The sequence below is a fragment of the Dermacentor variabilis genome, chromosome 5, assembly GCF_050947875.1.
Source record: "Dermacentor variabilis isolate Ectoservices chromosome 5, ASM5094787v1, whole genome shotgun sequence".
NCBI lineage: Eukaryota > Metazoa > Arthropoda > Arachnida > Ixodida > Ixodidae > Dermacentor > Dermacentor variabilis.
Window position 1 is genome coordinate 164,619,500 of NC_134572.1, and position 17,067 is coordinate 164,636,566.

General features: G+C 46.0%; 1 protein-coding gene across 1 annotated transcript in view; it reads right to left on the reverse strand.

Moving 5' to 3' along the window:
* The window catches only part of LOC142582021 (uncharacterized), an 81,391-nt gene that overhangs the window by 11,315 nt on the left and 53,009 nt on the right, over positions 1-17,067 (reverse strand). The window contains exons 3-5 of the mRNA XM_075691444.1: positions 11,927-11,996; positions 9,729-9,872; positions 6,679-6,902 (exon numbers count right to left, since the gene is read on the reverse strand). Coding sequence (XP_075547559.1) covers positions 6,679-6,902; positions 9,729-9,872; positions 11,927-11,996 — 438 coding nt within the window. The remainder of the gene's footprint in view (positions 1-6,678; positions 6,903-9,728; positions 9,873-11,926; positions 11,997-17,067) is intronic.

Below are 17,067 nucleotides of genomic sequence, written 5' to 3' on the forward strand. Positions count from 1 at the left end.
CAGCAGCAGCAGCAGCAGCAGCAGCAGCAGCAGCAGCAGCAGCAGCAGCAGCAGCAGCAGCAGCAGCAGCAGCAGCAGCAGCAGCAGCAGCAGCAGCAGCAGCAGCAGCAGCAGCAGCAGCAGCAGCAGCAGCAGCAGCAGCAGCAGCAGCAGCAGCAGCAGCAGCAGCAGCAGCAGCAGCAGCAGCAGCAGCAGCAGCAGCAGCAGCAGCAGCAGCAGCAGCAGCAGCAGCAGCAGCAGCAGCAGCAGCAGCAGCAGCAGCAGCAGCAGCAGCAGCAGCAGCAGCAGCAGCAGCAGCAGCAGCAGCAGCAGCAGCAGCAGCAGCAGCAGCAGCAGCAGCAGCAGCAGCAGCAGCAGCAGCAGCAGCAGCAGCAGCAGCAGCAGCAGCAGCAGCAGCAGCAGCAGCAGCAGCAGCAGCAGCAGCAGCAGCAGCAGCAGCAGCAGCAGCAGCAGCAGCAGCAGCAGCAGCAGCAGCAGCAGCAGCAGCAGCAGCAGCAGCAGCAGCAGCAGCAGCAGCAGCAGCAGCAGCAGCAGCAGCAGCAGCAGCAGCAGCAGCAGCAGCAGCAGCAGCAGCAGCAGCAGCAGCAGCAGCAGCAGCAGCAGCAGCAGCAGCAGCAGCAGCAGCAGCAGCAGCAGCAGCAGCAGCAGCAGCAGCAGCCGCCGCCGCCGCCGCCGCCGCCGCCGCCGCCGCCGCCGCCGCCGCCGCCGCCTGGTTACGCCCACTGCAGGGCAAAGGCCTTTCCCATTCATCTCCAACAACCCCGGTAATGTACTAATTGTGGCCATGCCGTCCCTGCAAACTACTTAATCTCATCCGCCCGCCTAACTCTCTGCAGCCCCCTGCTACGCTTCCCTTCCCTTGGAATCCAGTCCGTAACCCTTAATGACCATCGGTTATTCTCCCTCCTCATTACATGTCCTGCCCAAGCTCCCCCCCCATTTCTTTTTCGTGATTTCAACTAAGATGTCTTTAACTCGCGTTTCTTCCCTCACCCAATCTTCTCTTTTCTTATCCATTAATGTTACACCCATCATTCTCCTTTCCATAGCTCGTTGCGTCGTCCTTAATTTGAATAGAACCCTTTTCGTAAGCCTCCAGGTTTCTGCCCCGCAGGTGAGTACTGGTAAGACACAGCTATTATACACTTTTCTCTTGAGGGATAACGACAACCTGCTGTTCATCTGCTGAGAATGCCTACCCAACGCACCCCAGCCTATTCTTATTCTTCTGATTATTTCCGTCTCATGATCCGGATCCGCCGTCTCTACCTGCCCTAACTAGATGTATACCCTTACCACTTCCAGTGCCTCGCTGCATGTTGTAAATTGATGTTCTTTTCTGAGACTGTTAAACATTACTTTAGTTTTCTTCAGATTAATTTTTAGACCCACTCTTCTGCTTTGCCTCTCCAGGTCAGTAAGCATGCTTTGTAATTGGTCCCCTGAGTTACTAAACAAGGCAATGTCATCTGTGAATCGCAAGTTACTAAGGTATTCTCCATTAACTTTTATCCCCAATTCTTCCCAATCCAGGTCTCTGAATACCTCCTGTAAACACGCTGTGAATAGCATTGGAGAGATCGTATCTCCCTGCCCGACGCCATTCTTTATTGGGATTTTATTGCTGTCTTTATGGAGGACTACGGTGGCTGTGGAGCCGCTATAGATATCTTTCAGTATTTTTACATACGGCTCGTCTACACCCTGATTCCGTAATGCTTCCATGACTGCTGAGGTTTCGACAGAATCAAACACTTTCGCGCAATCAATGAAAGCTATATATAAGGGTTGGTTATATTCCGCACATTTCTCTATCACCTGATTGATAGTGTGTGAATATGGTCTATTGTTGAGTAGCCCTTACCGAATCCTGCCTGGTCCTTTGCTTGACAGAAGTCTGAGGTGTTCCTGATTCTATTTGCGATTACCTTAGTAAATACTTTGCATGCAACGGACAGTAAGCTGAACGGTCTATAATTTTTCAAGTCTTTGGCGTCCCCTTTGTATGGATTAGGATTATGTTAGCGTTCTTCCAAGATTCCGGTACGCTCGAGGTCATGAGGCATTGCGTACACACGGTAGCCAGTTTCTCTAGAACAATCTGCCCACCATCAAATATCAATCTGCCCTTCAACAAATATGCTGTTAACTGATTATCCCCAGCTGTCTTCCCGTTTGCATAGCTCCCAAGGCTTTCTTTATTTCTTCCAGCGATACCTGTGGGATTTCGAATTCCTCTAGACTATTCTGTCTTCCATTATCGTCGTGGGTGCCACTGGTACTGTATAAATCGCTATAGAACCCCTCCGGCGGTTGAACTATCTCATCCATATTAGTAATGATATTGCCGGCTTTGTCTCTTAACGCATACATCTGATTCTTGCCAATTCCTAGTTTCTTCTTCACTGCTTTTATTCTGATAGCCACTTTCAAACGCAACGCGCGTTCCATGGGACGTGTAGAGGCACCGCGTGGCTTGACTGCCTCTTCAGTACGCAGTCGCTACAACCGCCATGGCACTGCGCATCTGTGCTTTTAACTGCGTCTGTATTGCGTGACACGTAGGTGTGCTGTGTATTGATGTGAGGCTGCCTGAAGGAGGGAGACCCTTTCTCAAGTTTGTTGCGTCTTCTCGCCACGAAGGGCGTGTGCTGAGCAGCGCCGGGCAGATGTGCAACCACCGGCGAATTGCCGGCTACGTATTGTCGCCCGGATTGCAATGGAAATGGTAAGTCAGTGCAAAAGGCCCACATCTTCTCTCGCCTGAAGTGCATGGTATTTCTTCTTTGTTTCTTTTTGTGTGTGTATGTGTTCTCCTAACAGTTCTGTTTTATTACTAGTGACTGATATGCACAATTTTCTTTTTTTATTGGTTTTAGTTCTATGTATCCACTTAACTGCATTAGATTGTATCACTAATAACTAGATATGCGCTTGACTTTGTTGCTACTGCTACATATATGACTATGGGCCTACACTAGCCTTCGGCTACTGGCCCAACAGTTCTTTTGTACAAATTACTATTATTAAAAATAAACTGAATTGAATTGAAGGCAAGAACAACGTACATCGGTGCTATCTCACAACAAAACCTGGTTCTGTCCAAAAGCTCCATAGTAAGCAATTGTGCACTATGTCATTGTAATAGCGCTATCGTTTCGTCGTGCGGCATCAGAGCGGGCGTATGTTTCTTCGTTAGTAAAAGCTACTCGTGTTGCTTGGTAAGGCAGAATATTAGAGTGATTATGTTTTTGTGAGACATGCTCATTTCATGAAGTATTCAAGAGTCACAAGAAAGACATCATTCGATAGGATAGGTATGTCCATCAAGCCAACTGATAAGACGCACGATGCCCTTCTGCAAGCGAGTAATGCATATAGTGTAGCCAAATCACTAGACACGCTTTGAAGTACATATCTCTTGCGGTTTTCCGCAGATGTCCTAAGTGAAAAATGCGAAGACGTCGAAACGCAAGCAAAGTTGCCTCGCACAATGTGTAACATTGTTACGTCTGAACAGGCATCCTCAATGCTGAAAGACACAATATCACTAATTGATCATTTCGTGGTACACTCAGGACAAGACACTTCAAGGAGGCTGAAGTGTGGAAAATGTAAGGAAGTCTTGACTGGGGACGAATGGCTCAGTTTCAACTTAACAACGCCTCTAGAACATAGTGAGACACGTTGAGCAAAGGTAGTTACGCTATCCTGTTTTGTCAGCTCTGAACGCCATCGCAGACAATCATAGTGTGGCCCATTAGCTTCCGTAGGAGCCAAATTTTTTAAAGGCTAAAACCCAACACCAGCTGGCCACAGAGCTTGCAGTCCGTGTGCTCAGCAACGAGGTCCTTTCAGAATTCAAAATCTGCGAAGCTCGACTTAGAAGTGAAGTTGTGTTGAAATATGTGTTCTGTTGCATCACAGACGTTGAACTTCAGTTTTGGTGGCACCTGAACAACAAAGTGAAGTTTCAGATCTGGACATGAAGACAACAAAAGACGAGGCTGCAAATTACGACTAATAAATTAGCTGAGCGCGGCATCACTCCAAAAAATTTCAAACATTGTGTTGTCTGTTTTACTTAATCTTGCTGCATGCACTAATGAGCTGATGCCGAAAAAGAAAAGAAAATACCACGTCAATGCCAATAAAGGAAGCATTGCCGCATGCCAGGCCGATGCTGCAGATTCCTGCTACGTAACAAAAGCGAGCGCAGTCTACGTATTCTAGGCGGCGTTGGTGGTACTCAAATATAAAAAAAAAACTTGTTCACAGATGCCTGCCATTCTGACAACTGATACGTCACACACAACTAAGCTGCATAAGGGAGCTTAAACACCCTTCTGAAGTAGTAAACTCTGTGTCCTACCTAGTGCGGACCGCCGTGACAGCTATGCAAAAAGCTCGCTGATCAGAATTAACACTGCGCGCGTTTCGTGTACCAGAAGCTTAAATTTCCCAGCTCGCGCAAGCCGTGTGAACATACCCTGAAGGCTCCCGTCACAACGCTGGACTGAGAAACCCGGAAAGGAAAACAACGAAAAGTGAAAAGGTGTAAAACAACGTATTAGCTGTCATATAACATGGTTTGTTGTTTTTTAAGTATGAATTCTCTTCGACACGAAAGTGTTCTCTGCTAGGCTGTCGCAAGAATCCAACCGGAACTGCCTTTGGTTAACCTCCCTGCCTTTCTATCCTCTCTCTCTTTCTCTCTACTCTATTTACGTACGTCAAGCAATGATGCTTGCGCAAATTCGTGGCATGGCAATACTTTGCAGTTTTGTACAGCCGCATGTGAAGTAAGCCTAGAAAGGTGAGAAATGTTTAGTTAATGAATAGTGTTCTTGATGACGTATATTTGTTGTATTGAGCGATATTTAGGTATATTTTTTCTATCACTGTGTAATTTCGTAGGAGACCGGCAGCTTAGACATTTGTATCAGTAGGAAAGATGGCATTCTTTAAATGTGTCCTGTGGTCTCACTCACTCAGCGTCTGTAGGTGACAGCATTCCTAGCGTTTTGCAGGCGTTTCTTCGAAGGTGGTCCCCCGACAACCGTCACCATTGGGTGGCTGACCTTTAAACAGGTGAATGGTCGCGCATGCGCGATGCCACCGTGGCTCTAACGACGCAGGTTCCCCACACACGCACTCATGGCCAGGTCGGATGTTCCCATGACGCCTGGAATTATCCAGCGTGCTGTTGATGGTGCGCAATAGCACAGCCCTGACGTGCTTGCAACAGCTGTCATTGCTTCATCCTTAGAGCGAAACTGTAGTTACCGGATCTATGTCTAGCGTCCTACATGTACCACATTTTGATTCGCAGTAATTCCTCACATTTTTTGTAGAAATGCTTCAGGTTCCCAACCTGTATTCAAGAAGTCATAATTCTTGTCGGCACAAACGTTTGCAAATTTGTATGTTAACGTTTAAACGCAATGACAGCTGCAGCATCGCGTATTTCAGGACTCTGATAAGGGCAGCATCTCAGGGCAGAAAAGGCAAGAATAAAATTGATTGTTGCGGAGATTGTGATTTCCTGTTCATAAGGGACAAAATTCATATACAACATATCTATGCTCTGTATTTTAACCATACGACGTTACAAACGGAACTTTCCTTTATGTAGGTCACCAGCTAGATTAAATGTGGTTTCCAGAGCCTAAAGTATTGTTTGTGCCGGACATTGTATCAATGAGAGACTAACCTAATCACAAATTCGTGCCTATCCCATACACTGTTTTGTTTTGACTTGTTGGGAGAGATGAGATTTCTTGATCAGGGTTTAGAAAACAATGCTCCACTAAGGCCGCAGATAATTTTGGAAACGCGAAGGACTGAAGATATTTCCTGAAACGTAGCGGCCTAAGGAGATGACGTCGTTTGAAGATTGGGTCCAACCAGGGGCTAATGTAAAAAGCCAAGATCCCTATGAAGCTTCGTGCGCTAAGCTCCCGCAATCAGCTAGCCACACTGAGCTCCCTTCTCTCGTATCCGCTTTCCCAAATGGGGCTAGAGCCATTATATAAATATAAAACACGGTTTCTTTACAGTCCAATTTGACAAAATGAAAGCGTGTTTTCTCTATGGCTGTACCTAGATATCTGTGTCTACGTTCTCTATAAAAAAGAAGAGGCGTTGTAGTACAAGCACTCATCAAATATAGGTGTAAATTCGCCTGCATATTACGCTAGTGTTGGTTTAGGGTATCGTGAATAGGTGAAACCGAATGTTTGTGGTAATCAGCGAGTACCTGTATTGACGTGGAGAGCCCGTAAAGTTTGCGGTCCTATAAATCGTGGGCAATGCCTAGGTCTTCTCTTTGTAAACGACAAAAGCGTACACGAACCATGTGGCAACCTTTCAACCGAACGACACCTTGTGCTCCCATGCACACGTCGGTGTGTCTATGATCCGACAGCGCATGCCATCGCAGATTCGGTATCCTTACGTGCGCATTTCTTCTTTTTTTGGCCGCGAACTGTAGTTGACTGGAGCAGTCTTGAATCTCTGTGTTTGTTAACTGCAATTCTGCAGACACATTTCAACTGCGACTAGAAATTTTTTTTTCGAATATGTTTATGGTGTTTCACACCACCCAGTCACATCCTGAAAAGGCTACCAGTCATTGTAAGTAAATAAATAAATAATTTATTTATTTAAATTCCTTACCTGCTGCTCGTCTGTGAGTCCAATGAACGCCGAGCGCACTTTCGCGCGCCGCATGAGTTCGCGCAGGAAGCGGTTGGTGTCTCCGTCGGCCACGTAGGCGAGTTCTGCGCCGGCGTCGAGGGCGCACTCGGACGAGGCCCGGCTGAAATTGGCCTCGTTTGTGGCAAGTCGGAAGTACCCGCCTTCCAGTGCGCCCGGGTAGAGTGAGTAGCCCTCCACCGGAACTGCGAGAGAGAGAGAGAGAGAGAGATAAAACGCTCCTCTAGAAACAGGTACGACTCCGTCGTCTATGGAATAGCCCGCAAATAATGGGCATTACGACCAGGAGACAACCTGTCACAAAAAAAAAAAGAATTGAGGTTTAAAGAACACACGTTTTTGAACGTATAGTCGCTAGAAAAGGGTGTACACAAGTTAGGTTGCGCGTTGATTCAATGACGTGCGAGCAGCTGCCAGAGCTTCACCCGCTTATTTTGCATGCAGGCTGTCCCAGCTATCGCTGGCCAAGCTCTTAGAAATAAAATATAGAATATATACGAGGACGGAACCAATCGTAATCTGCCAGCATTGACGTACCGCAACATGAGGATCATTTTTTTTTCATGATTGAAGTATCGATAATTATATACGAATAATTAACGAAGCTCTTACTTACTGAACAGAGGGCGCTAATTTTGATAGAGAAGAATAATAATTGTGTTTTGAAACATCCGTTTCAGATGATTTAATTGGCTATGTCTCGCGTGATTATTTTTTCTGCGTCTCGAAGAAGACACGCGAAATATGATAATAGCCGCATGATTACGCATACGCGCGGCTCGCCGCCAGCAGTTCCAGGCGTTAATGCGAAGAATTACCTCTGCGCAGTGCAATGCCATTGCCGTCCTCCTCAATGCCGCAGCGCACTGCATTGTCTTCGCGCTTCACGCACAGAATGGCAGCCCCGCAGTTCGCGGTGACCTAGGCCCCATTGCCTCGCCATATTCCCATGGCCGCCGAGCCCGGCATTGCGCAGAGTTAGTTCTTCCTAGTGACACCTGGGACTGCTGGTGTCGCACCAGCGCGGACGCGTAATGGTGCGGCCGTTTTCAAATTTCACCCGTTGCATTTATAAAGCTAAAGACAAAAATAGTAGACGAGACAGAGCCAACCAAAAACAACTGAATTGCGTGTTTTACAACACAATTATTGCTGTTCTATCAAAATTCGCACTCTCGATTCAGTAATCACGTAGAAGATGCGTTAATTATTCTCCTCTAATTATCGATGGTTTCATTAACAAAGTAAATCCTCCTGGCGCAACACGTCACTGCTGTTAAAACACCATTGGTTTCACCCTCGTATATTCTGCATTTTATTTCTAAGAGCTTGGCTAACCTTAGCTGGGACAGCCTGTAGAATGTGCCATTAAGAAGAAAAAGCCCGCTTAGAACATCCCACCCAATTAGAGCGGTAAAAATTGTACTTCCCTATTTTTTTTACTTTCGGGTCGGTATCAGAAGGACAATATTAATGGTCACAGAATACCATGACCGTCGATATCAACAGTGCATTCGCGCATGAGCTACCGATTTCATTCGGGGGCAGCTGTTTTCAGTGAATTGTTTTACCAGCTGCTATTTCGTATCCGAAAGCGGCTAGGAGTTTGCGAGCAGGTGTGCTTTGTAGGCGACGGGATCGAAAACTCTTACACGAGTACGGCCGCTGACACCAAGTCACGCAGGTCGCTCCGATGCTGAGTAGTTCTTTTTTGTTTTCGGAAACCATCGTTTCAAATCGACAGCTGACTGTCCGGCAGTAATCATTAGTTGTTCGCACGCAAAACGTTCTGAAACTGTTAGATAATCCGACAATTGTCCTTCACCGCCCACCTCGCATGGCACTTCAGCCAAGGAAAGAACAATTACTTTTGTTAAAATCAAGTCGGCAATCAAGTCCACGATCTACTCCGCCTGAAATTTTTGCGCTGCTCACAGACGCCTGCAGCTTACAGGCCCCACTATGAACATCTGATGCTTGCAAAGCACTTATCGAGCGACGCATAGCATCACTGTTGGGCAAACGAGCGAGGCGAGGCTCGATTTCTCGCCATGCTTAGGTAACCCAGAAACACCGTGGCGACCTAGGCTATAAATGAGCGTGGAAAATGCGTGCTGCCTGAACGAAAAATATTTGGCGATGAAGGCGGCTTAACTCGTAAAATGACCAATTATTATGCACGATTATACATGAAAATGGGCTGTCATTACTTTTATAGAAACCGATAAGTATCGTTGTGCTCAACGTGTACCGTGCCGAGCAAGTGTTGATGAAACAGGAGAAAATAGCAGCACGTCTCTCCTTTCATCTTCACGCCCGTTCATTTCGCGCTTATGTTGTCCCTTGAATTAACTTCTTTCGCCGACGTAAGCTCAGTTTCGCATTCATTCGTTTCTACATGCTGTCAAAATGCATCAGTGGTAGAGGAATAATCGGAGTGTGCACCAGCGCTGTGATAACTACAGCCTAATTTTATGACCCAGTCATATCTTCCAAATACATACAATAGCCGTTAAAGATCCACATAGACATTAGTGGTAGTATTAACCTTTTTACATTAAAAAAAAACATATATCAATGCTTCGACATGTGCCTCTATCATAAAAGACGTCTGCATTAAGAAAAAAACTAAAGCAAGAACCTTCATTCGTTAGAGCGAATTCTGAGAATGAAACAGCGAGGGGTCTTGGGCGGCTCCTCAAAGTTCATACTGCAAACGTATGAAAATTTTCTGCATTTTCCATTTACATATGCGTCAAGGTGGACAAGCCTTGGGATCAAAACCTATAAATCCGGACAGCTGTTTCAAAATATTATTGTGATTGTTATTATTATTGCATTGTGATTCAACATGTAAATATGGGCTCGCACGTGGCTGTTAGAAGTACGCTGCATAAATTTTCGGTTTTGATTATCAAAAGTAGCGAGGCCTGAAAGGAGCTGCAACGTTGGTGGAACTCTTCGTACTTCCAGTGCAATAATTTTCCTAGAATCGACGATCATGCACTTACGTTTCTCGCAGGTCGTGTTGCTCGCTATGAAGTAGCCCTCGGCGCATTTGCACAATCGCTTCCGGCACACCGCCATGGGCCCCGTGCGCATCTGACACTCGAAGTCTCGATCACATGCCTCGTTCAGGCGTGGGATGTGCAGAACTGTGGAGGTTGAACAGCGATATACATGATTCGTTAGGAACACCCTGTTTACCTTTCGCCGTGCCTAATATATCAACAGTAAGAAATACTGACACGCGACCACTTTTAAAAGATACGAATACGTAGCTTTGCTATTGTACGCGGACGCTAGGAATAATCACTTCCTTTTTTTTACATTTTTGTTCTCGTTCCACTTAGGTTGCAGCTATAACAGTTTCTTTTTCTTCGCAAATAATGTCAACTTGCCTAATTAGAACGCTGTGCTGTGTGAAATCACGTCATATATGGAATAATATTCTACTCATTTTAACTTTTTGCCATATCAATTCATATAACAAGTATGTAAGCGTAACACGTATGCGGGATGCCGGCCGGCCGGCCGAAATACAGTTGCGGTAAGTTTTGTGTCGGCAAATTTTCCAGATAATAGGTGAAGCTTTACAGGATTCTGTTCCAAATAAGAGTGGCTATATCACTGGATAATTTCATTTTAATGGTGTGTTAATTTAGCAGGTATCAAGCCTGAATACTTGGAAGAACGCTATCCCCTATACTTTGTGATTCTACGTGGAACGCGGTTGCACCTAAATTAGTGTAAACTTTCTATAGATTCTATATTTGCGGAGCTGGCCTCAGAGGGTGGCCGTAAAAACTTCATCGAATGTTTCTTTTTTCTTTTTTTTTCACTTGCACCTGTGTTGTACTCACTGCGATTGTCTTGTTTCTTCCTTAGCATATTTTGCTCTTCGTTTCCCCCGACTCGAGCGCAAGTAGTAAACCATATATTTTTTATGTTACCAACCTTGCCGCCTTTCCATTTATTTCCCTCTCTCTCTCTGTCAATATTCAGCGTATTTATGATCCTGAGAATTGCACTGTTCATGCTAAAAAATTGCACGTGGACACGTGTGCACAACATTATGCTAAATAATTACGTGAAAGAGACATCATTTATTCACGTATACATTTAATTATTGTTTCTATGTTATTGAACTGAATGGAAATGTGAATATATTAAATGCAAGTCCATAGCTAAGAAATAGAGATATATTAGGTGTCTCCGATATGATTGGAACATTGCGTCTGCGTGTTTAAAGGCCGCGACATTAAGAGGAAGCTTTAGCTTGGGTGCCCCTATCTAAATACATGTAAAACGAGAATTCGTTGTTCTCGGCAACCACTGCACCAAATGTGACGCGGTTTGTTTCATATAGAAGAAAAACTTTAACTCTAGTGACTGTTGATTTCGAATTTTTCAGTTAGGTTGTCAATATTTTATTAAAAATTGGCAAAATCGAAAATTTCCAATAAACGAAACTATCAAGTTTACAACTCTGTAACTCAACAACGAAAAACGATACTACAATTCTGTGAATTGCATCTAATAGTACATCTAAATTGGACAACATTGTTATGTTACGCATGAATATAAAAAAATTTTAGTAATGTGGAAATACAGCTTTTGCAGAACCCTTGTAACCAACGTAATAAATTCACGTAAGATGTAAAATGACATACGGAATTTGTCCGCTTTTCGTGGTCTAATGGATGCCGTTTACAGTACCGCGATATCTGTTCTTGATGCAGAGCTATGAATTTGTAAACTTCGTTTTTCTATTTTTTTCATACGGCCAAATATATGAAAATTTTTTTGACAAAATTCAAGCCCTAAATCGAAGTTCCGCTTCCAAAGTTCCTAGAATTTAACATTTTCTCTCAAATGCAACAAAATTAATTGAAATCGGTCCTGGGGTTATCTCAGAAAAACGTTTTTGCATTTTACATGTATTTTGATAGGCCGCGTTGGAGTTGGGGGCCCGAACTAAAGCATCCTCTTAAGATGTTGTCCAAGTCACGTTTTCTTTTTCTAAAGTTATTTTGTACTTCACATGTCAGAATGCATAGTATAAGTGCGTTAAGTCAGCTGAATATTAGGCACGAAGTTAAAGAAAGGACTAGCCAATCGTAGATTGACATAGCCACGTAACAACATTTTGTGAATCATGCGTTACCACTGCAATACTGCAATCAGTAGGCGAGTGATATAAACCTACGTGGTTCACAAGAAGGTGAGCAGAAGCCATCTTCCGAGCAGAATGGAGTCTTCCACAGAGGTCCCATGCGCTGGAAGATGAAGAGGACAGTACTTCGATCAGTAAATATGCAACTCAGAACTCCTTTTTAATTCTTTGTTGTATCCTTGGTGAGAAACCAAGTGGCTCGCGCCGCTCTCCGTGAACACTTACGCCGGGCAACCCAACCAGGACATCGTCTTTGGCGAGACCAAGACAAAATGATACAAAGCAAATAATGCAACATTCTACAACATTACAAGAAGAACTGGCGGGAATATCTGCCACCACAGTGCAAGCTTAACAGAGAAGAAGTCGTCATAATACGCCGACTTCAGACGGGTAATTACGTCCACGGCACTCTACTACACGCGATGTACCCCTCAACATATACAAGAGATAGGCAATTCGGCACTACGCCACGCACCCTTTACCACATGGTCTGGGAATGCAAAAGCAACACGTGGACAAAGCCCACTCAAGCACCAACAGAAGACCCGTGGAACCTGAGGACCAGCTACGGCTGGCGTACAGGTCTAGGCTATCAGCACAGGGCCGCGGCTACCTGGAATAGGGCTACCTGGAACAAGCATTAACAGCTTGTTCTCCCTAATAAAGCTCATTCACTCACTTTGTATTACGCGCCATTAGTGCCAATAAAGCACATCTCGAAAACACATCGGTGCGAAATACCTTACTGTGGGTATTGGGCAAAGCAACGACACAAAACAAAACAAAACAAAAAAAAAACTAAAATTGACTTTCTTCATTGTCGATGTGTTGAGCATGCGTTAAAGAAATATTCGTTCGATTCGACGCCTTTCCTTGAATAAAATTTTTGGTAGTGACGCCGGTGTGTGTCGTGTTCTTTGGTGGTAGTGGCGCCTCCATACATGCGTTCAGGAAGTGGTGGTTCATCAGTGGTTTATGAGGCTTAGTGCCAATTTGTGAGGAGAGGACACTCTTACGGGAAGAAAACTACACAAAGCAGAAGTGGCGCCATGTCTGGACAAGAAAGAGTGAAGTTATTTTTATTTATTGGCGCAAGGTTTCTTCTATTGTTCATTTTTGTTGGTTTACGATTACGACGCCATTTTTATACATCCTGCAGCCTGACAAGAGCCCGCTGTAGACTAGGTATTGAGAATTTGAAGCTCCAATGGATGGGTGCTCAAAGTCGGTGCTGCTTTTATACTTATAGAGCCTTATCAAATGAGAACTCATATCTAGCGGCAAGTAAATTAAATTTAGACAAGCTGCCGTTCCGCCATGCTTCCTCTGCGAGAATTATTACTGAGCGCCTTCGTCATCTTGGCATTACCTTGGTCCTTGATTATTGTGTTTTTCACAGTCAGCTAAGCGCAACCGGCCACGTGCCACATGCTTTACCATCATGCCACAGTTTCTCAGGTATCTAGGGGAATATAACCTTAGTGTAAGGCTCAACATTGCTAATGGAGTGGCGTTGAAAAAAAAAAGCTCAAATTTATCCCCGTCTTTCAGACAATAGTTGAGTTTTATTGGCTGACAGCTTTCAAACAAGAATTATACAGGCTGGAACACAGTCCGCCCCAACTGTGGCCACAAAAAAACAAGACGAAAACATGTGCATCAGCACTATGTGCTCCCAAAAACCTTGCGCACAACAATCAAGATGTGAAATCAACATATTCATGCAGAGCAGACTCAATACAAGAGCGACTAGAAAACATACGAACATGGAGTAACTGGCTGCACCAACCAGAACATAGTGAAAACTTTGCTCAAACTTCAAAAATAATTTCTTGCCTTGCACATTTGTAAAAAAAATATATGCTTTTTATTTTTGATGAACACATACGCATGATCTAGATATATGTTTTGGGTTGATGTAAATTCTGATTAAGAAAGATTGACTTACAATTTTTCAAGAAGAGTTGGTGTCTCCTTCGAAGAACTTAAAACACGTGATATTCCTCCGTTTTTCCGGATCGCAGCAAAATGCATGCGCGATAATCCTGGCGGAGGGGTAACTTAGTAACGTATCTGGCGTGATGAACACCACGCAACTTGCTGTCCGTTCAAAAGTTTTGCAGTGCAATATAACAAGAAAGCTGCGACAAATAAATTAATCATATGTGTCACAATGAGGAATGAAAATACGGAGCGAAGGACAAAATGAGGGAGCTGAAGTCTCTCTTGTGGGACAACTGGTTGCCTGTACGTACCCCTTGCATGACCAGGGTAACCTCAGGTACCCCCGAGGTGCGAGTCCGTCGGTCAAAGCAGCTGCGCGAAAACCATTGAAGGTTACACTTGTCCGGTGTTCCTTACTGAGTTCACGTGAAAACTTTACATTGAACACGGTGACTCGCGATGTAACGCACCTCGGAAACATCGAGCTCAGCAAGCGCGACATTCGTGCCACCGAAATTCTGAAAACCGCACGGAGGATCAAAACACCGAAACATCTGAAAGGGGCGGACCATATAATACGAGCTCTGCGAGCTCGTCTTTTCGCAGTGAGGTTAACATCCCTTTCTTCTTCCAGTAGTGCTAACAAAATTAAATATTTTATTGTTACTACAATAAAATTCAATCGTACTTTCTTTACTCATCACATCTACTCGAACTTATTAAAGAACTACATTTATATCGTAAAAGAATGAAGCCCCCCCTCCCCATGCCATGCTGTTTCCCTACTTTAAAAGTAATCATTTCTTGATAGTGTATGCCCTGTCCCGCCCTCCTTCTTCCTTGTGTTGCGTTTCGCCTGCGACACGTGGTTTTGCCGGCGCGACGGCGGCGGGGCGGCGGACATTTTGGCCCGATCGTCGTCACCGCAACACTCATCGCCAGGTGTTTCCAGGCGCGTCTGCGGCGATGCGACCGCCTAGGGATTTCGTTCCAGTCATTGTGCCCGAAACAGGCGAGGCCAAAGCAGGGATCTCCTTCCAGTTATTGGGCCCGAAACAGGCGATGCCAAAGCAGGGATCTCGTTCCAGTCATTGTGCCCGAAACAGGCGATGCCAAAGCAGGGACCATCTTCTCGTTACAGTCATTGTGTCCGACCGGCAGCGCCACGACAGTGTGCTGCGCAGCGCCACGACAGTATGCTGCGCAGCGCCACGACAGTGTGCTGCGCAGCGCCACGACCAGGTGCTACGAGATCGTGCGCAGCGCCACGACATGGTGCTACGGCATCGCTACGACAGTGTGCGTCACCATTAGCCCATTGTACATTCACGTGCTCGTCTTTTGAGGGGTTCCTTCTTGCCCTCAACTGCGAGAGTATAAAAACAGCTGCCCCCGGACGCCAGAGGAGGGCTCCGATTTCTTCTGCTGAGTGAAGTGCTCTCCCGTCTCTCTACTTCGGTCAAACCTGACCGCCAACTCTTTGCGATGTTAAAATAAACAAGTTGTTTCGTTGTTACCTGTCGACTCATGCTTTGCCGGGACCTTCGGATGCTTGCAGTTGTACCCCAGGCCGCCAGGCCAACGCTACCCTTGGGGCTTGCGACCCAGGTACAACCACGGGCGTCAGCGCCGAGTTCCCAACAGATCGTACCAGCAGTCGGGTCCAAACATCTGGTTGGCAGCGGTGAGATCGCCTACGACTTCAAACAACGGTCTGCCAGCGGCGAGATCGCGACAACGGAGGCCAGCAGCAAAGAGATGCAGTTGACAGTATGCTGAGCAGCTCAACGACGATCCGGGAGCAGTGCATCGAGCCCTGTGTGACGACTGGTTGCCTGCAGCGGAACGACTGCGCGGAATTCCTGCCTGCGAGGTTTGGTGAGTGCGGGACTTTCTTCTTCTGAGCTTTGCCAGGCTTTTGTTAGTGTTAGAAACAGAGCTGGTAATTGTGGTTGTCGTTGCTGCCGGGTTAGTTTGCGGCAAGACAATAGTAAGCAGTAGAGAAAGCAGCATTCAGAGCAGCCATGGATTTGAAGTCGTTGCGCAAACCGAAATTGTTGGAGCTTGCAAGAGAGTTGGGTCTGGATGTCTCAGACAAACTAAGAAAACCGGAACTGATAACGGCTATTCTTGAGTTAGAGGCTGAGGATGACGAGCTGTCGGAATGCCTTGAGACTATTGAGGAGAGGTCAAAAAGACAGGAGCGCGAACTTAAAGAGCAGAAAGAAAAAGAAGAGCGCGAACACGCTTTGGAAATGAAGCGTCTCGAGGTAGAGATGGAACGCGCTCGTAATGGAAGTCAGGCACACGGTGCAGGAGAACGCGTATTGTTCAAAATGACTGACCTGATGCGGCCGTTTAAGCTTGGAGAGGACATTGGTTTGTTCCTGGTTAACTTTGAGCGAACGTGCGAGAAGCAGGGGTTCTCTCGGGAAACGTGGCCACAGCGCTTGCTCACTTTGTTACCCGGCGAGGCGGCCGACGTAGTCGCTCGCTTGGATAGAGAGGAAGCAGAGGATTTCGACAAAGTAAAATCGAGTCTGCTAAAAAAGTACCGGCTGTCTGCGGAAGCGTTCCGTCGGAAGTTTCGGGAAAATGAGAAAGGCAAAAGTGAGTCATATACAGAGTTTGCGTATAGGCTTATGTCGAACATGCAGGAGTGGCTCAAAGAAGAGAAAGCGTTTGGTGACCACGATAAAGTTCTGCAGTGTTTCGGGCTAGAACAGTTTTATAGTCGGTTACCGGAGAACGTGCGATACTGGGTCTTGGATAGGCCAGACGTTTGTACGGTGGCTAAAGCCGCTGAGCTAGCCGAGGAGTTTGTGACGCGTCGGGCTCGCGGAGCTAAGGACGGTCAAAAGGGTGAATTTGGCTCGAAGTTTGTGAGGCCAAAGTTCACACCCATGAGATTAAAGGGGGACACGCGTAGTGAGGATGCGAGTGAAAGCAATCCGACCAAACGTAAAGAGACGGCAGCCGAAGCCGAACGCAGAAAGCGGTTCGAGATGAGGCGAGCGGGCGTTTGTTATACGTGCCAGAAGCCGGGTCACTTTTCGGCGCAGTGTCCGGAAACAACACCAAAAGTTGTGTTTTTTTCAATAGGCAGCACTGACGAGAACATGAAGCTTCTTGAGCCTTACATGCGAGACCTCCTCGTAAACGGGAAAGAGTGCCGAGTGCTTCGCGATTCCGCAGCTACGATGGATGTAGTTCACCCGTCTTACGTA